The sequence below is a fragment of the Clarias gariepinus genome, chromosome 17 (assembly GCF_024256425.1).
Source record: "Clarias gariepinus isolate MV-2021 ecotype Netherlands chromosome 17, CGAR_prim_01v2, whole genome shotgun sequence".
Classification (NCBI taxonomy): domain Eukaryota; kingdom Metazoa; phylum Chordata; class Actinopteri; order Siluriformes; family Clariidae; genus Clarias; species Clarias gariepinus.
The window spans coordinates 16,895,155-16,911,279 of NC_071116.1; the positions used below are offsets into that span (position 1 = coordinate 16,895,155).

At 37.5% G+C, this 16,125-nt stretch overlaps 1 protein-coding gene across 27 annotated transcripts in view; it reads right to left on the reverse strand.

Annotated features, from left to right (window-relative positions):
- Window positions 1–16,125, reverse strand: part of dlg2 (discs, large homolog 2 (Drosophila)) — a 277,019-nt gene that overhangs the window by 65,274 nt on the left and 195,620 nt on the right. For 26 of the 27 annotated variants that reach the window (XM_053515546.1, XM_053515556.1, XM_053515568.1 and 23 more), the window contains 2 exons: window positions 12,870–12,923; window positions 2,938–2,988 (listed from right to left, as the gene is read on the reverse strand). In XM_053515546.1, the coding sequence (XP_053371521.1) occupies window positions 2,938–2,988; window positions 12,870–12,923 (105 nt within the window). The remainder of the gene's footprint in view (window positions 1–2,937; window positions 2,989–12,869; window positions 12,924–16,125) is intronic. The other variant, XM_053515564.1, reaches the window with a different exon arrangement.

The window sequence follows — 16,125 nt, forward strand, 5'->3', positions numbered from 1 at the left end:
AGCAGCAGATTGGAGCTAATTATACTCACTCAGCCGAGCTGTGTTTATTAGAGCGGCCGTGCAAGGAAGGGAAATGCTCGAGACACGGCAGCGTCATGCAAACTGTCATTTCTTGGAGCTTTGATTAATTGGCATGCGGGAAGACTCGAAAAAGGCTCTTGTGATTAAAGCGCCGCTGTCTCCAGGGGGCGGTGGATGACAGGATGCAGGGCAGAAGGAGCGAACGCACTCTGAGCTATATCAGGTCAGATGAATTAGTGATAATATCCACGTGGAGAGGAAGTGGAGGGGAGTGTAATATGGATTACAGCGACAGAGGAAATAAGAATGTGAGAAGAACAGCTGCAGTGTTACGGCTGTATCCATTTTTAATAGCTTTTTTTATCTCAGTTCATCCCACAGGGAGATGCAGGCAGAGACTCTCGGCCTCCAGGCGCTAGTGTTTGACAAATCAGCGCTCCCTTTGCTCCTGCTGACGTTTGCTATTGTCACCGGATCATCTTCAGACCTGTGGATCCAATTACACCTGTCAAGATGTCACCTGCAGCTGGCTACCCCTCACACACACACGTCCTGTCTAGAGAGCTCACTATTTTACATGCAAACAGAGAGTCCCAATTAAGAACCTCCTACCCAGGGCTGTCTGTGCCAGCGAGTGCACAGCTCCGTTATCAATTAGGCCTAATGCAGCCTGTGGAGCACACTGTTTATCCCACGAGCTATCAGCGAAAAAAAAGTATGTTTGTCTGTAACAACATGGCTACAGTAAGTACAGTATGTGTCAGTTCAACTAGAAAGCTTTAAGTAATGTAACTTTCTAATAGATTTTTACAAGGAGCTTATTCCAAAATGACTGCTGAAGGAGCATTATCAGAGATTTTTATTAAAAATAGGCTGTGGAGCCTATCCATCCCTCTAGGTACCTCTGCAGTCCAACTAGGCAATGTTGAGGCCAATGGCGACCATTGTATTTATTCCCATTTGTATAACTGTGGTAGAACCTCCGGTCAACATTCACACCCACATTGGAGAACCTGGAGGAAACCCAACATGCACGGGGAGAACATGCAATGAAATGAAATGCGGATTGCATTCTAGACATTTAGGCTCAACATCAGAGCCTGACCTCACTAATGCTGAATGAGCAAAAATTCTCATTGATGAAAACATTTAAAAAGGCTATAAGTCCATGAATGATGATCCCAGCTGAGGTAGCTCAGAGCTCACTGCAGTCGTTTTCATAAACATTCATCTAGTAGAACGTCTGATCCTTAAAACTTGTACATCAATTTTGCAGAACAGATGCATCTGATACACACATTCATTCACAAACACCACTTGCACATTACCAACAGACCTGACCTTGCTCCTAATCATTTCTAAATGTTTGGGTCATTAAAGGAGTTCCTGGGAGGCCAACGTTTCAGACCTGAAACTGGCAGTCTGATTATGACTCCAGCGTACTGAGAAATTTTCTACCTTGATTGTATCCAAGCACTAGTGAAAAACTGCTTTTGTACCTTTTGACTGTGCTGTATCTGATCAGCCTATCATAAATTAGTCCTTTTTTTTAGTGTTAATACTTTCATTTGTCATCCAAATCTTCCCATCTACACCAGAAGCCCGACTCTGTCCTTCCACCCCCCTGTCTCACCAAGTGCTTGAATTAAATACAGTACAATTTCTTTTACCTAAATAGCAATAAGACAGAGATTCTCCTTATATAGTAGGTTTAAAATCTACCCAATTCAAGTCTAAAAGTTTTTTCCTTTGTATTGATGGTATCACACGTCCTCTGTCCCTCCAGGTTAAAAACTTAGGGGACATTTTTGACAGCTCCAGGTCATGCTTCTTTCATCTCTGCAGCATTGCTCATGTCCCCCCATTCCTTACCTTACAATCTGCTGCCATTCTCACTCGTGCACGTCACCTCCCGCATTAATTATTAATCACAATTCACTTTTATCTGGTCTACTATAAAAAAACTCTTCCATGAACTTCAACTAATGCTGCTCGTATCATAACCCCAATAGCCTACAGTATATGCATCATGTAGATTCTACTCCAGAACCTCGCTCCACCTCTTACATCCGTTCTCACACTCTTCCCTCTTTTTCGGCTAGGCTTCGCTGTACACCCTCTACCATGGGTTCTAGAACCTTTAGTCACTCCACTCCTTGTCTCTGAAGTCCCCTTTCAGAAAGAATCTGCAGCACAGGCTCTCTAATCACTTTCAAATCACATCTTAAATCCCATCTTTTCAGTAAGGCTTATCCAGGCTGAACTCAAATCAAACTTTTATATATAATTATATTTGAGATAAATACTAGTAAATGCTCTTTAATCATATACTGTAATTATTTATCCATTTATTTATTTTTGCTGGCCGTTGTTATTGTTACTCAGTGGTTTTTTTTTTTTTGTTTTTTTTTTTCTTTGTGTGGTGACCTTCAGTGCTTAAAGGCACCTACAATTAAAATGCATTATTATTATTATTATTATTATTATTATTATTGTAATAATAATAATAATAATAATAATACCTACAGTAGCTTTTTTGTTGAGTGTAATAGTTGCGAATTTCGAGTTTTGATTTCACAACATTTAATGACGCATTTCAACAGCTGCCTTAAGTAAGCATGTGTTCTCTCCTTCTCGAGGCGCTGAGAAATTAGTCAGAATTATTGTCTGTGGTAATCACACACACACACACACACACACTGTGGATGCAGTGGATAAAGATTAAGTAAAACAAAGCTGGAGTATTCCTTTAATTTCCTGCCGCTTAAGGAAGATGAATGCAGAAAATGCCACACAATCATCCAGCGAGTGATTCATCTGGAGAAGAAAGCTATGATTTATTCCGTATTTATAAATGCGTGTGCGAGCCCACAATTGTGCATCTGAATGAATTAACGGGCCACCGCGCTGACTTACCCGCTCCAGCGTAATTTCTTCAAATTCGTATTCAATTTCAGTCCCATTGACCTGGAAGAAGGAAGAAAAGAATCCGATTACACATTTGCAATGCAAAAGAAATAACTGAAATTAAATATTAATCATCTGAAGCAAGCAACCCTAAACAAATGAGAGAAAGGCATCTCAGATGAATTCACAACGAAAATATCACTGCATTTTATTGCATCGATATGAACAGATCTGGTACATTCTTTTTGTAATAATTGTAATTGTAATAATAATTAAACGCATATTTTATTAACCTTTAGACAGCCACCTGCTTCTTCAATCTAAACGTTAACATACACGTCTTTATCTGTGTACTTGCTCCCATAGACAGTCCATTTCTAATAATGGTCAGACCTTGGTCAATATATTTACAGTACTGTATATACAAATACTTGAGCCACCACTTGTTTATTTATATTAAAAAAATAATTGATGCATATTACATTAAAGAAACAAGAACAAATGTTTTATTGCAACAGGCTGCACAGTGCCTAAAGATAGAATTTAGGAAATAGTTGTTTATGCCAGCAGCAACCTCATTTCCCCTCTTTTCGGTTCCGAGCACTCAGCATCAGTATCACAAGTATACAGTCCTAATCACCGGTCATCATCTTCACCTGTTTCTCACTGATTCATGCATTAAGTTCGAATGAAGGCTTGAATGATTCATAGGTCACTAAGTGGCTATTCAAACAAATAAAAGCATTCCACTGAAACTGGTCAGGGACTGGGACTGAAACAAAACATGAAGAAATGGGCTGACTCAGGACTTTTGCACAGTACTGTACTGTAGGTCCACATATTTCTGCACACACATCATCCAAAGCCAAGTGAACAATACTTGTAGGAGCAACGGCATGTTTGTTTGTTATTTTTGTCACGCCTAATAGTCTTATAGCTATGACATGCCAAATAATATCTTATGAAAGCATTATTATTGTGCTGAAATTTGTCCCTTACACTCCCACACAAAGAGATGGATGATACAACTAGGAACAGGCTGCTGCTGCACAGATTTCCTCCTGATTTCCTCATTGGCTGTTGCTTATCTCTGTCCTTGCTACTTGTCACTGAGCAACTCAAATTACACGATTCAGCTCAGAGACATTCAAATTCACTTGATAATGTCAGAGCATCTAAGACAAAAAGAAACATTGCTGAAATGCTCATACCATCAGGGCATTAAGCTGGAAGGATTTTTTGGAAATCTACAAAATTCCAAAATGCAGTGGGTGTGCCCTGTCCAGGGTGCACCCCGTTTTGTGGCCTAAGTCTCCTGGGATAGGCTGCAAGCACCTCAAGACCCTGTATACAGGACAAAGCGGTATAGACCATGAGTGAGAATAAGTGATTCTTTTCTATGTGGTGGAGAAAAAAATACTTTCAAGGCTTTCAAAGCCTTGAGAAATAAGCAAGAGCTGATTGAAGTGCAAACTACATTCAAGCTGATGGGAAAGAAAGAACAAAGGGGAAAGAAGCACTATTCAATTATATCAATGGTTGACATGGACAGATATATCACAACGCAGCTAAAAACTTCAATAAAGTAAGCGAGCAAATAAATGATGTGCATCATTTAAAAGAAAACGATAACAGAAAATCAGATGTTGTGGTACATCGGTGAAAAAAAAAAAATCACATCATACCTTTTAAGGTTTATAAGATTAAAATCCGCTTGTCATGTTACCATTAGGAAACCAGAAACCAGAAAGCACCCGTCTTAGACACTTTCCAAAAATACTGGCATCTTAAAAAGATTCCTTCCATAAATATACCTTGCAATGAAAAAATTATTTGCTCCTTCCTAATTTTTCTGTGGATTTGTGCAATTTGAATGACCCACTGTAAGTCAGTTAATTAAAAAAAAAAAGCTATGACCACTTTTGCATCACTTTCGGTACAGCCCTTGTATTATTAATAAACCCTTGTTATTAATAATAAAATATGTCAAGCATGTGCCATAAAAGTACATGCGAATGAGCTGAAAATATAATAAATTATAATTCATCCATTAAACCCTTATGTCCAAACCTGCCTGGGCCAATGTGAAAAAGTAATTGCTTTGTGAAAAAGTAATTTTTGGAAAGCTGAGTTAAAATGAACTTGCCACATCTAGGACATTACCACCAGACCTGTTGACTCAAGAAATCACTTAAATAGAACCTGTCTAAAAAAATAAGGCAAGCTAAAGGATCTCACATGCCGCAATCTGAAGAAACAGATGAAAAACATTACAAAGACATTTCTACAGTAAATCTTTGGGACTCACGGGAACCACGGTGAGAGCTACTATCCACAGATGGAGAAATCTTGAAACAGTGCTGAACCTTCCCAGGGTTGCCAGCCTACCAAAATTACTCCAAGAGCACAACGATGATTCATTTAGGAGCTCCTAAAAGAACCCAGAACAACATCTAAAGAACTGCAGGCCTAACCTGCCTCAGATAAGGTCAGTGTGCATGGCATGATTCAACAATAAAAAAGAGACTGGCTAAAAATGGAAGAGTTCCAAGGTGAAAGCCACTTCTGACCAAAAAGAACACAATGTCTCATCTTACATTTGCCTAAAAACATCTTGCTATTATTATTGTTATCTGCAAAACTTTTTGTGGACTGATAAGACAAAAGTTTAACTTTGTGGAAGGTCTGTGTCCTGTTACATCTGGAATAAAACTAACACACAGCATTTCATAAAAAAGGACATCATACAGTATCAACAGTAAAACATGGTGGTGGTAGTGTGATGGTCCGGGGCTGCTTTGCAGCTTAAAGACCTGGACGTCTTATCATAATTGATGGAACCATGAATTCTACTGTATGCTCTACTAAAAAAATACTGATGGAGAATGTCCGGTCATCGGTTCATGACCTCAAACTTATTGGATTATTCAGTAGGACAATGATACGAAACACACCAGCAAGTCCACCACTGGAAGGCTCAAATAAAAACAAAATGAAAGTTTTTGGTCTGGACTTAAATTAAAATCCTTAAACAGGCGGTTTATGCTTAAAAACTCTCCAATGTGGCTAAATTAGAAGAAAAGACAGAAACGTGGGGCAAAATTCCTCCACAGCAATGTGAAAGACTCACTGGCAGTCAGAACATACGCTTGATTGCGTGATTTACTTTTTGTTTGTTGATCTAAATCTGAAGTGTGACAAATATGATGTTCTCCCACAGCATGGTTTGTCTCCAATGCTGATCTCTGCTTCTTTTAACCTCTTCAACTATGTGTGCACATTGCTCTTGTCGACATGCTCGTGTCACACCATCAACTGTGAGAAAAGAGATTTTTAAAGTTGGATTCAATGATTAAGCCAATACATAGTTTGTTATAGAGAGTATGTTGTATATTATTAGTAATAAAATATGTATGTCAAGCATGTGCCATCAAAGTCAATGTGAATGAGCTGAACATACAGTATAATGCATTAATAACCTTCTGACCAACAAGATAAGATAAATAAACATCAAAACTTTAAACTTGTTCATGTTTATACAAATAAAAATAAAACGTGACAAAATTTTATAAGCAGATTATTTCTGAACTAGTTGCTCATAAACTGTGACACTGTTGATGTTTCTTTTTTATTGAGTCATGTAGGTTTTTTTTTTTATTTATTTCTAGAGCAATAATCCTGATGTCCTTTTGTGTGTTGTGATCGAGGACACCAAGCTGTCTTGTTCATGGCCTTGAGGCACATCGGTCTGGCACCATCTCATCAGAACAGATGAGGAGGAAAACGAAGAGCCCTCGAAAGCCTCCTGCTGGCTCTGAGGGAACACACTCTGATCCGCCATCAGCACACAGAGCTCAACAGGCATCAACATCATCAGTGACAGAGAAGCGATTGATTGACGAATCTCAGAGTCTGGTAGAATTGCCGAACTCTTTATCCGTTATCGTGACAATAACAACGGCGCTGCTAATCAGCACATAAGATGGCACAGACATATACAAAGTCTCCTGATTATGCAGACGACAGACGATGAGTCGGGAGACTGATTTGCTTTTTTTAATGTCAGGAAAACATCGTCCTTCTGTCTGAGCCGCTCTACACTCGAGCAGTATTACCGTGGCTCAAACCTAAGCCTGCCTCACATCAGCAATGCTAAGTGGTGCTTTCGCCGGGTGCGTCCTTGGGGAGAAGTGTTTGTGTGCTGTGGCTTGACTTCAGCTGCAGAGGGGAGGAGAGAGCCATCCAGACTGCAGGCTTACACAGGCTCATAATAAAGTGGTGAGTCACAGTGAATGTGCTACTTAGAAAAAGAAAAAGAAAAAAAAACACAAATACACATTGAAAAATCATGAATGTTCTAAAAAAACACGCTTGTTGCTGTTGCACAATATATGGGATATATCCAGAAGAAGCAATAGTTACTGTAGTCTTTATATACTGTATGCATCTTTTGTATCTGCTTGTGTACAGTATGTGTGTTAATTTCCACTGCAATGTATGTACAGTACAAGCTACATATGGGACATCTCTATACTCATAATCATTGCTAAACATCCGGTCCTTCTTAGACTAAGATACGCCACGACGTCCATACCACAGAAAAAAAACCCATACTAATCAGCAGTGTAACGGAACTAGAGCTTTTCTTCCTAGTCACTGAAGCCTCCTGTGGTTGCAGTGCCACAGAGAGGGCAATTAAACATTAGCACAGTCTGTCTGAAAGCTCTGACTACAACTCCTCAGTCCTCACTCCATTCACATCCTCTGCATCTGCACCATTCATTTAAACAGAGCTTAATTGCATCTCCCTGCTGAAACTGCTGTACTTATTGAACACAGAGGGCTAAATGGAGCTTTAAAGTACTGTAACTGAAGACTTCCAGTCACTCCAGCTTGTAGAGTGACAACTAAACCCATGCACAAAATAAAACAAAAAATATATACACAATTTGTTACGTAAATACTTTATGTTTCTCTGTAGGGACATTGTAGTTATAGAGGGACAGACTACATAGATGGTATATATACTGGAGTCAAGAACTCTATATTTTAAGTAGTAAAATCCAGTATCATCCAAATGAGGATGGGTTCCCTGGTGTGTCTGTTTTCTCTCAAGGTTTCTTCCTCATGTTGTCTCAGGAGGTTCTCCTTGCCACCGTTGCCTCAGGCTGGCTCATTAGGGATGAACTTTTTAAAATTTATATCCAGATTATAATTTTTTCCACTGTCCATATGTCCACTGATAAATGTGCTATAAAGAATTTTTATTTGCTTTTTTTTTTTTTGTAATTGTGTTTGCATTTTGTATACATTACATGAAATCCCTGAATTCTATTTTTTTATGTAGTCTTGAGAAATAGGTGTATAAGATGACAGATGATAAGGTTATGATTAGTATTATATACTGCTGATGCTGAATGCTGAGTGGTTAGAACTGAAGAGAGGGAAAATGAGGTTGCTGCTGAGGTTATTACATAAACGACTCATTTTTAAACTGTATCTTTAGGCACTTTGCTGCTTGTCATAGTAAAAAAATAATGTTATCATTTCTTTAATTTAATCTACATTATTCAATTGAATTTATTATAAAGAAATGAGGGGTAGCTCTAGACTTTTGCAAAAACAGTGATTGGTATAATATTTCCTTTTCACATTCACATTTATTAAACCTCATAGATTTATAGAAAAGGTTTTGTATTTTTCTATAAAATATTAGGAACATATATGTTTACAAACACTTTAAATTAAAATGCAACATACAGTATTAGAAAAAAAAACAAGGTCCCAAAGAAAGTAAACTTGTTGTCCACTATCAATAAACCTTATTGGAAAAGAAGATGCCTCTAAAGCTATTTTTCCTTACAGAACATAGTCTCAGACCTGGCTTAATGTATATGCATGTGATTTTGGGGTGTGTGGCTTTTAGTCAAGCAACATTTGAAATCTACTGTATATTTGTTTAGAATCTGCATTTCAGAAAGGCTAGCTTCAACTAAAAATGCTGACTATAGCTTCAACCAGGGATCTTCAAATGTTACCATCTTATGATTCTGTTCATCTGATCATCAGCAGCAGCTGCATCACCATCATCATCATCACCATCATCACCATTATCATCATCATCATCAACATCCTCAACACTAACATAATCTTCATCATGACCATCATCGTCAACACTAACATAATCTTCATCATAATCCTCGTTATTACCAGCATCATCATCATCACCATCATCATCATCAATAATAACATAATCTTGATTATATTCTTCATCAGCCTCCTATTCACTCTCGCACTCTGTAAAAGTTAGCCAGTTCTCTGGCAGAGTGATTTATAGAGCTGCTCTAAATGCTGAAGCTGTACACTTTGATTCACACACCACCACATCCATTCAGAAACAAACAAGGTACAGCAGCTATATATAGAAATCTAATACCCAAAAGCAAGCAAAATGTAGATGATACAATTTAAATTGAAATGTTATTTCAATGGAAAACTGGCAGGCAGTGTGGTGACCCTGCAGTGTTGCTCTCCCCTGACAAAAAAAAAAGTATGTTTGAGGTCTAAGTGTTTAACTGCATAGTAATTTAGGTTAAGTATGTAATGTTTAGTTTTGTGTAACAGCAGCTAATTTAGTACATTGAGTTTTTCATTGTATAAAATGATAGTAGATAACTATAAACTACATGTACATATATTTTTAAATAATAACATGTTAACCAAAGAGTATAGAGTTGGGACTATTAGCTAATTACTGTAGGTCCAGAAATTCCTATTAAGAGAAAGCAGAGAATAATATCATGTGGGAATAAATGTTGCAAGAGTATGATTACTGTATCTGTATTTGCCTTTTAGTAACATTTATCCTTCTCAGGGTTGTGGTGGACTCGGAGCTTATTACAGGATCACTGTGCAGGAAAAAGGAGGACACAAATACATTCAAGGACTTTCGTGCTTAATACAGAGTTGCCAATCCACCAACCATGAGACTGGGAAAACCCAGGAAAAGCCAACATAGGAGAACATGCACAAGAACTAAATGCAGAAAGGTTCAAACCATTGACGCTATGGCTTTAAAGCAGCAACGCGCACATCTGTGGCACCAAAGCCTTATTTCATGTAAAACCTCCATCATTTCTAAATAGTGATAACACTGGCCAAAATAAATTTTTACGACTTTCCGTTGGCACAAGGGGAACATAAAACCTAGGTGGTCTTAATGTTAATGATTTTAACGTTATGTCTAATCGGTGTATATGACATTAGCAGATAGCCAACAGCAAAGGTAGGTTCCTCGTCTGCCATGTGGAAGGCCCGGGTATAATTCGCACCAAATGCACAAACCCCGGCCACTGGATGCAGTGCCGGTCCCAAGCCCGGATCAAATGTATAGGTTGCATCAGAACGGCCATCCGGTGTAAAACCTGTGCCAAATTGTGTAGTATGCTGTGGCGACCCCTCAAAGGGAGCAGCCAAAAGACTAAGAACGGAATTTTAAAACCTGTTGATTTCCACCAAGCTTTTTGATATTGGCAGAGTAGCATATTTTAAAAACTAAAGCAAACTGAGAATCCCAAGCCTTGTTTTTATTTTTTAGCAAACCCAAAACTAGAAAAAAAAAATGTTCATTGTTATTTTGTAAGCATTTTAGTTGTAGACCAGCGTAATGGTTACTACAAACTATCTTGATATTACAATGACACTCCGTCTTTTAACTAATGATGACATGAGACAGAGAAGAATAGCATATGGGATGAATTTGGGAAAGTATACGAATGCTCTAGGAGCTATTTCTCACGGAATCAGTGCAAGCCTAACTTGTTATGTTTTGCCTCTTGCATTTTTAAAGTTAGCCTTGACTTATACCAGTATTCTCCTAAGACATTAAGAAACAGAACAAATTTACCATAAATTTGTAATAAGAAACTGAAAAACTGTGCTTAAGACTGCAACCAGGGCTGCATTCCTGTGCTATATTTACTTATAACTTTAGAGTTAGTTCATTCTTGAGATAGTAAAATCATAATAATACAAATGTGTTACTCTATAGTGCAACCACCTACTTATTATTTTATCATCAATATCTGTTTAGTCATATGTCTTTCCCCTAGCACTCATTCATACCCGTCTCTGTCATTCATCAGTTCATTCGTCTTTATTCACACTTCATCCAAATTCAGCCACCCCCCCCTCCCCCCACTGCTGCCAAACACCACAGAGAGCAGGCATTCATGTTCAATGCTAATGAGGGGAAATATCCAGTGGTTATCAAAAAGCCTTAGCTTGCGAAACATTATAATACAGCGCAGCCGTTTAGAGACAAATCTCATGTAATATTTATCGGAGAGATCTGCCGTGTACTGAATGATGTCATATAAATGTTACTTAGTAAACCACAACTCATGTGACACCACAACACTGTGTCCAACTCTGTGTCTTATGTTACATGCTAGGGGTGTAACACAACACCACTATTTGAATATGGAGCCTAACATGCTGTCCTGTAAAACACTGGAGCACTGTCAACACTGTGGCGCTGGAAGTTTTTCAATCTCATCCGCATCACTTGAGTTTATAATGTGTGTCAAAAAAATAGAAATGGGGGTGAAAGGGACTTTTTGGGTAAGACTGCTCACACTGTTACTTTTGTTATTCAGTGATGGTAAAAGGTACTGAGACAAAAATCAGTTTCAATGTTTTAATGACATTCGATTTTTTTATAATGATTATTATGAATATGATAATAAGAATAATCCGTTAGTGCTATTCGACGATCAGTATTTTATATGGAGTCATTTATTCCTTTAAACCTGATGGTATAGAGTAAATAATAAGTTTGAAATTTGCCACAGAAGTTCACAATACGCTTAAGAAATCCCTAGCTTTAGCCATTTTTGTGCAAAAGTGGACACCTCGGCTTCAGAAACCGAGTCTTTATCTTTAATTACAGCACACACTGTGAAAGTTCTGGGAGAGCGGTCCAGTTCACGCATGAACTCTCTCAGAACCACTCTCTCAGAACTTTTTAAAATTTAAGTCCTAGAATATATCCGTGCCACCAGGGAAGAGAGAACCGATGAGATAACCAGGTCATTCAGTACATTCAGGTCGTCAGCTGACTTCATTTTATTGTCAAATATGTTAACTGTCAAATAATGTTGCTGAGCCTAAACCTGACCAACTCAAGCAACCCCAGATCATAACCTCGGGGCTAGCACTTACTTTCACTATTAAACATATATATGTTTTTTACTTTTTAAATCCTAAAGTGAAATACAATTTCCCCATGGGATTAATAATGTATGCATTTTTTTTCTCTATCAATTGATCTCTATTCTTCTTAGTTGTTTTTTTGCATTTGCTTGATGCATATAATTTGACCCATCTGAAATGGCCACATTTTTTTTTTCTTTTTAGCCTCCATCGATTAACAAAACCAACATATTCTAATTAACACAACTCTTTAGCCAGATAAGCTCGAACTAATTAATCACAAATTAATTAATGTTTTGTGCACAGGGAGAACTATAGTACATGTCTTAGTGTGTTTGTCCGCCACTGTATTTCTACCGTATTTCATTACATTTTTTAATTTGGTTCTATTTCCCAGACTAACTAGTAGCCTAATAAAAACCACTACGACCCTGAGCGGAAGATTCCTAAAGATAAACGAATGGATGAAAGAATGAATGCTGTATAGTCCTTATTTTCCTGTGGGCTTCACATCTGAATGAATGCAAGTGAAACTTTCCCACACGTGCACCCCATGATATTTCTTCCCTGCTGCTATTCTAACCAGATTGTCTTAGCTTTTCTAAAAATAAAAAAAAAAAACAATATTTTGTCTCTATTTCTATCTGTGTCTCTTTGTTCGTATTTAACACTAACACTGGTACCAATACACAACATAAAAAAAAAAGATGAAAAACTGTGAAACTCACATAAGGTACTGACTCCAGAGTGTCTGTGTTGACTATAATTGGTGCTGGACTTGCCTGTAAGAGAGAAAGAAACATCAGGGTAGGTTAGCCATGTAAGACCTGTCCTATAACGCTTCTATTCGAAGATGAAATAGTCATGTCAGACTGAAGAACATCGCTTCAATATGGCAAACACAACACAACCCACACAAACCACTGAGCCGGAACACACACAATCACAGGTGAAAAGAGTGATGGCCTTACAGAGCACATAGGTACATTTCACCGCTGAAAAGAAGAACAAAAAGCAAGACAAACCAATAACGAAAAGGGATTTTCAGTCTAGACAATATTTAGTCTGGTTGAAATTTTTGTGTTCACGTTGTTTCCAAACACAAAGATGCCTCTGTTATTGCTAGTTGATTTTGATTTGATTTCGGGCCATTGCTGGTCTTAATTACACAACTCTTCCTCTGTTCTCTCTTTCACACACATACAAAATTCTAGCCTTTCTATGACACCCGAAAACAGGTTACAGAATACTGTATGGGGTCCTTCAGACTAATATTTATTGACTGCACTTATTACCTATGAGATTACCATTTTCACCACTTTTCCTCTCCTGATAAAAGAACTAATTAAAACTGAAGTGTAATTGTAGAGATGGGACCTCCTATTTGCATAAGAGGTAATACAGTGTCTGATCATGCATGGATAGGAAAAAAAAACAGCATTTACAGTATTTTCCATATTGTTCAGAATTTGGAATGTGCTTTGGTTTGCTATGGTATTCTTTATTTCTTTTTTATCTCAATCTCATTGTTACAAGATCATCTTTAGATCAAATAATAGACCGCAGAACAGTGGTTTAAAGGTTTGAACTGTGACCTTGCACCTCCAGGTTAGTGAGGTTTCAAATCTTGCTTACCCAGAATGTACAATGCCTTGTGCTCTAAATTCCCTGGGATGTAATCTAGGCCCTCCATAAGGCTACAATGAATAATTGTCATAGAGGCTGATGGATGCATAGATACAGTACGTTTTTCAGACACTTTTATTCAGGTAGTCCCCGACTTATTCAAGTTACGTATTTTTTGTAAATATATACTGTATATACTGTACAAACGGACCGCAGTTCTACAAACATTCATAGAGAGAATGAATTAGGAAGTAGCTCACTTCCTAATTTGTGTATTGTACAAAAATAGACACTGAAGTGCACCAGATTTTATATATACAATTATATACTGTACAATATTTTCAGTGTGTAAGTAAATGTATAAAATGTCTAAAGTCTATACACTATACTGTATGTACTATGTTTGTGTGTGTGGGGGTGGTTGAATTTCAGAAAATACTTAACAAACCAGAGTTCACAGTCCAAAACAGTGGAAAACAGCTCTGAGACAAAATGGAGTCCGGCATTCCGCCTCACGATTGAAAGGAGCAGAGACAACACTGTTACATTTGACATATACAGTAAAAGATTCATTTCCTAAGGCGTGGTCATGAGGGCAGTATGGGGAAAGAAGCAAGAGATTTAGTCAAGTGAAGTGGCATGCTTTATGTTGTATATTCGTGTCAAATGTGTATAAGACTTTGTCGAACTTATAAACAAATCCGACTTATGAACATGCTCCTGGGAACAGAACTTGTTTGTAAGTCAGCATGCATCTGTACTTTTTTTTTTTTTCCTGTGGCTGTTACAGCACTGAACAGCTGAACGTGAACTATTAGCTAACACATCACTGCACTGTCACTTTCTTTTTATATTGCGCTTCGTTTTTTACCACGATGCATCTTTGAACCACCTAAATTTTTTTTATTCTTTATTCTGTTTACACTGTACAAATAAGAATTCACACATGTACAGTACATATGTATATCCTGTTACTTTTTGGCATGTTATCCTCCAGACGTGCTAATCCACAGCAATGTTCGCACAGTTACTACATTACACTATATTATACTGTACACAATCATAGACATAGACATATAAATTCCACATCTTTATTACCTAAAACACCTTCTGTTTACTGTAGCACGTTCACTGCACAATGTTAACTATATCACTACTGTATATATATACACCATAACTCTATTACCAAATGCATCTTCTGTTTGTATAACAAATTGTATGTATCTAATCTAATCTAATCTAATCTAATCTAATCTAGTTGTTTTATTCAGTTGCAAATTGTAAAACTGCTCAGCCACTGCCCTAATAATTACATTATAAGTGAGTTATGCATAAACTACTTTTTGAAAGTTTGGTTTGAGGTCAAATTTAAAACCAACCATTATGGTATATAAAAGATAAATTGTATGCAGTAAAATAGACTAGAAAAGGATTTAAGTACAAAAATATTGGTTAATAAGAATAGTAATAATGATAATAATATAATAATAAAAGTAATAAAAATAAATAAATAAATAAATAAATAATAACATAAAACCAATATATATATATATATATATATATATATATATATATACACACACACACACATATATATTTAGAGAGAGAGAGAGAGAGAGAGAATAATAAAATATCGGTTGAATCAGATTTGAATGCGCCGGAAGTGACAGATTTTACACCAGAGAAGTACAGGAAAAGGTGTCGCTTTAACACTGATTCAAGTTTCCTTCATCAAGCCTTAAATTAAACATTCATTGGCCTGAGGCCAGCAATCCACGCACTTGATTACATTACAAAACACACACACATATGCACACGCACACACAAAGAGCCTGTGACGAACATTAACATTCAGAGGGAGCAGCACCACAAAGCCCATAAGGCCCAGGTGAGAGAGTGGCAGCACTGCTGAGAGAGCAATCGATGCCTGAGGCTGAGACTTCGCCTGCTGACTGCACAAGGCTCTGACTACATTAATGAAAGCCACAAGAGCTACTGCTTCAATCACAGAGAACGAGAGAGAGGGAGAGAGAGAGGGAGGACAGTACAGCATCACAGCAGGAAATTAATTAAGAGCTTCTGTTGCATCGATGTGGTCTGATAAAGACACATGCACCCACACACCTCTTCATTTAAAAAGTCTTATGCGCTCACACATAAAAAGCTTTCATCTCCCACTTCAGCTTTTTCTCCCTGATTGAAAACAGTGATGCATTAGAAGCTTCACATGAGAAAAGGCATATATCAACCGAACCGTGTTTTATTGTACATCACTATGTTATGAAGCCACACCGGGATGCAGGACAGCTGATAATTGCAGCAGTATCTCAACAAATAGCAGTTTTGTTTAGGACAAAA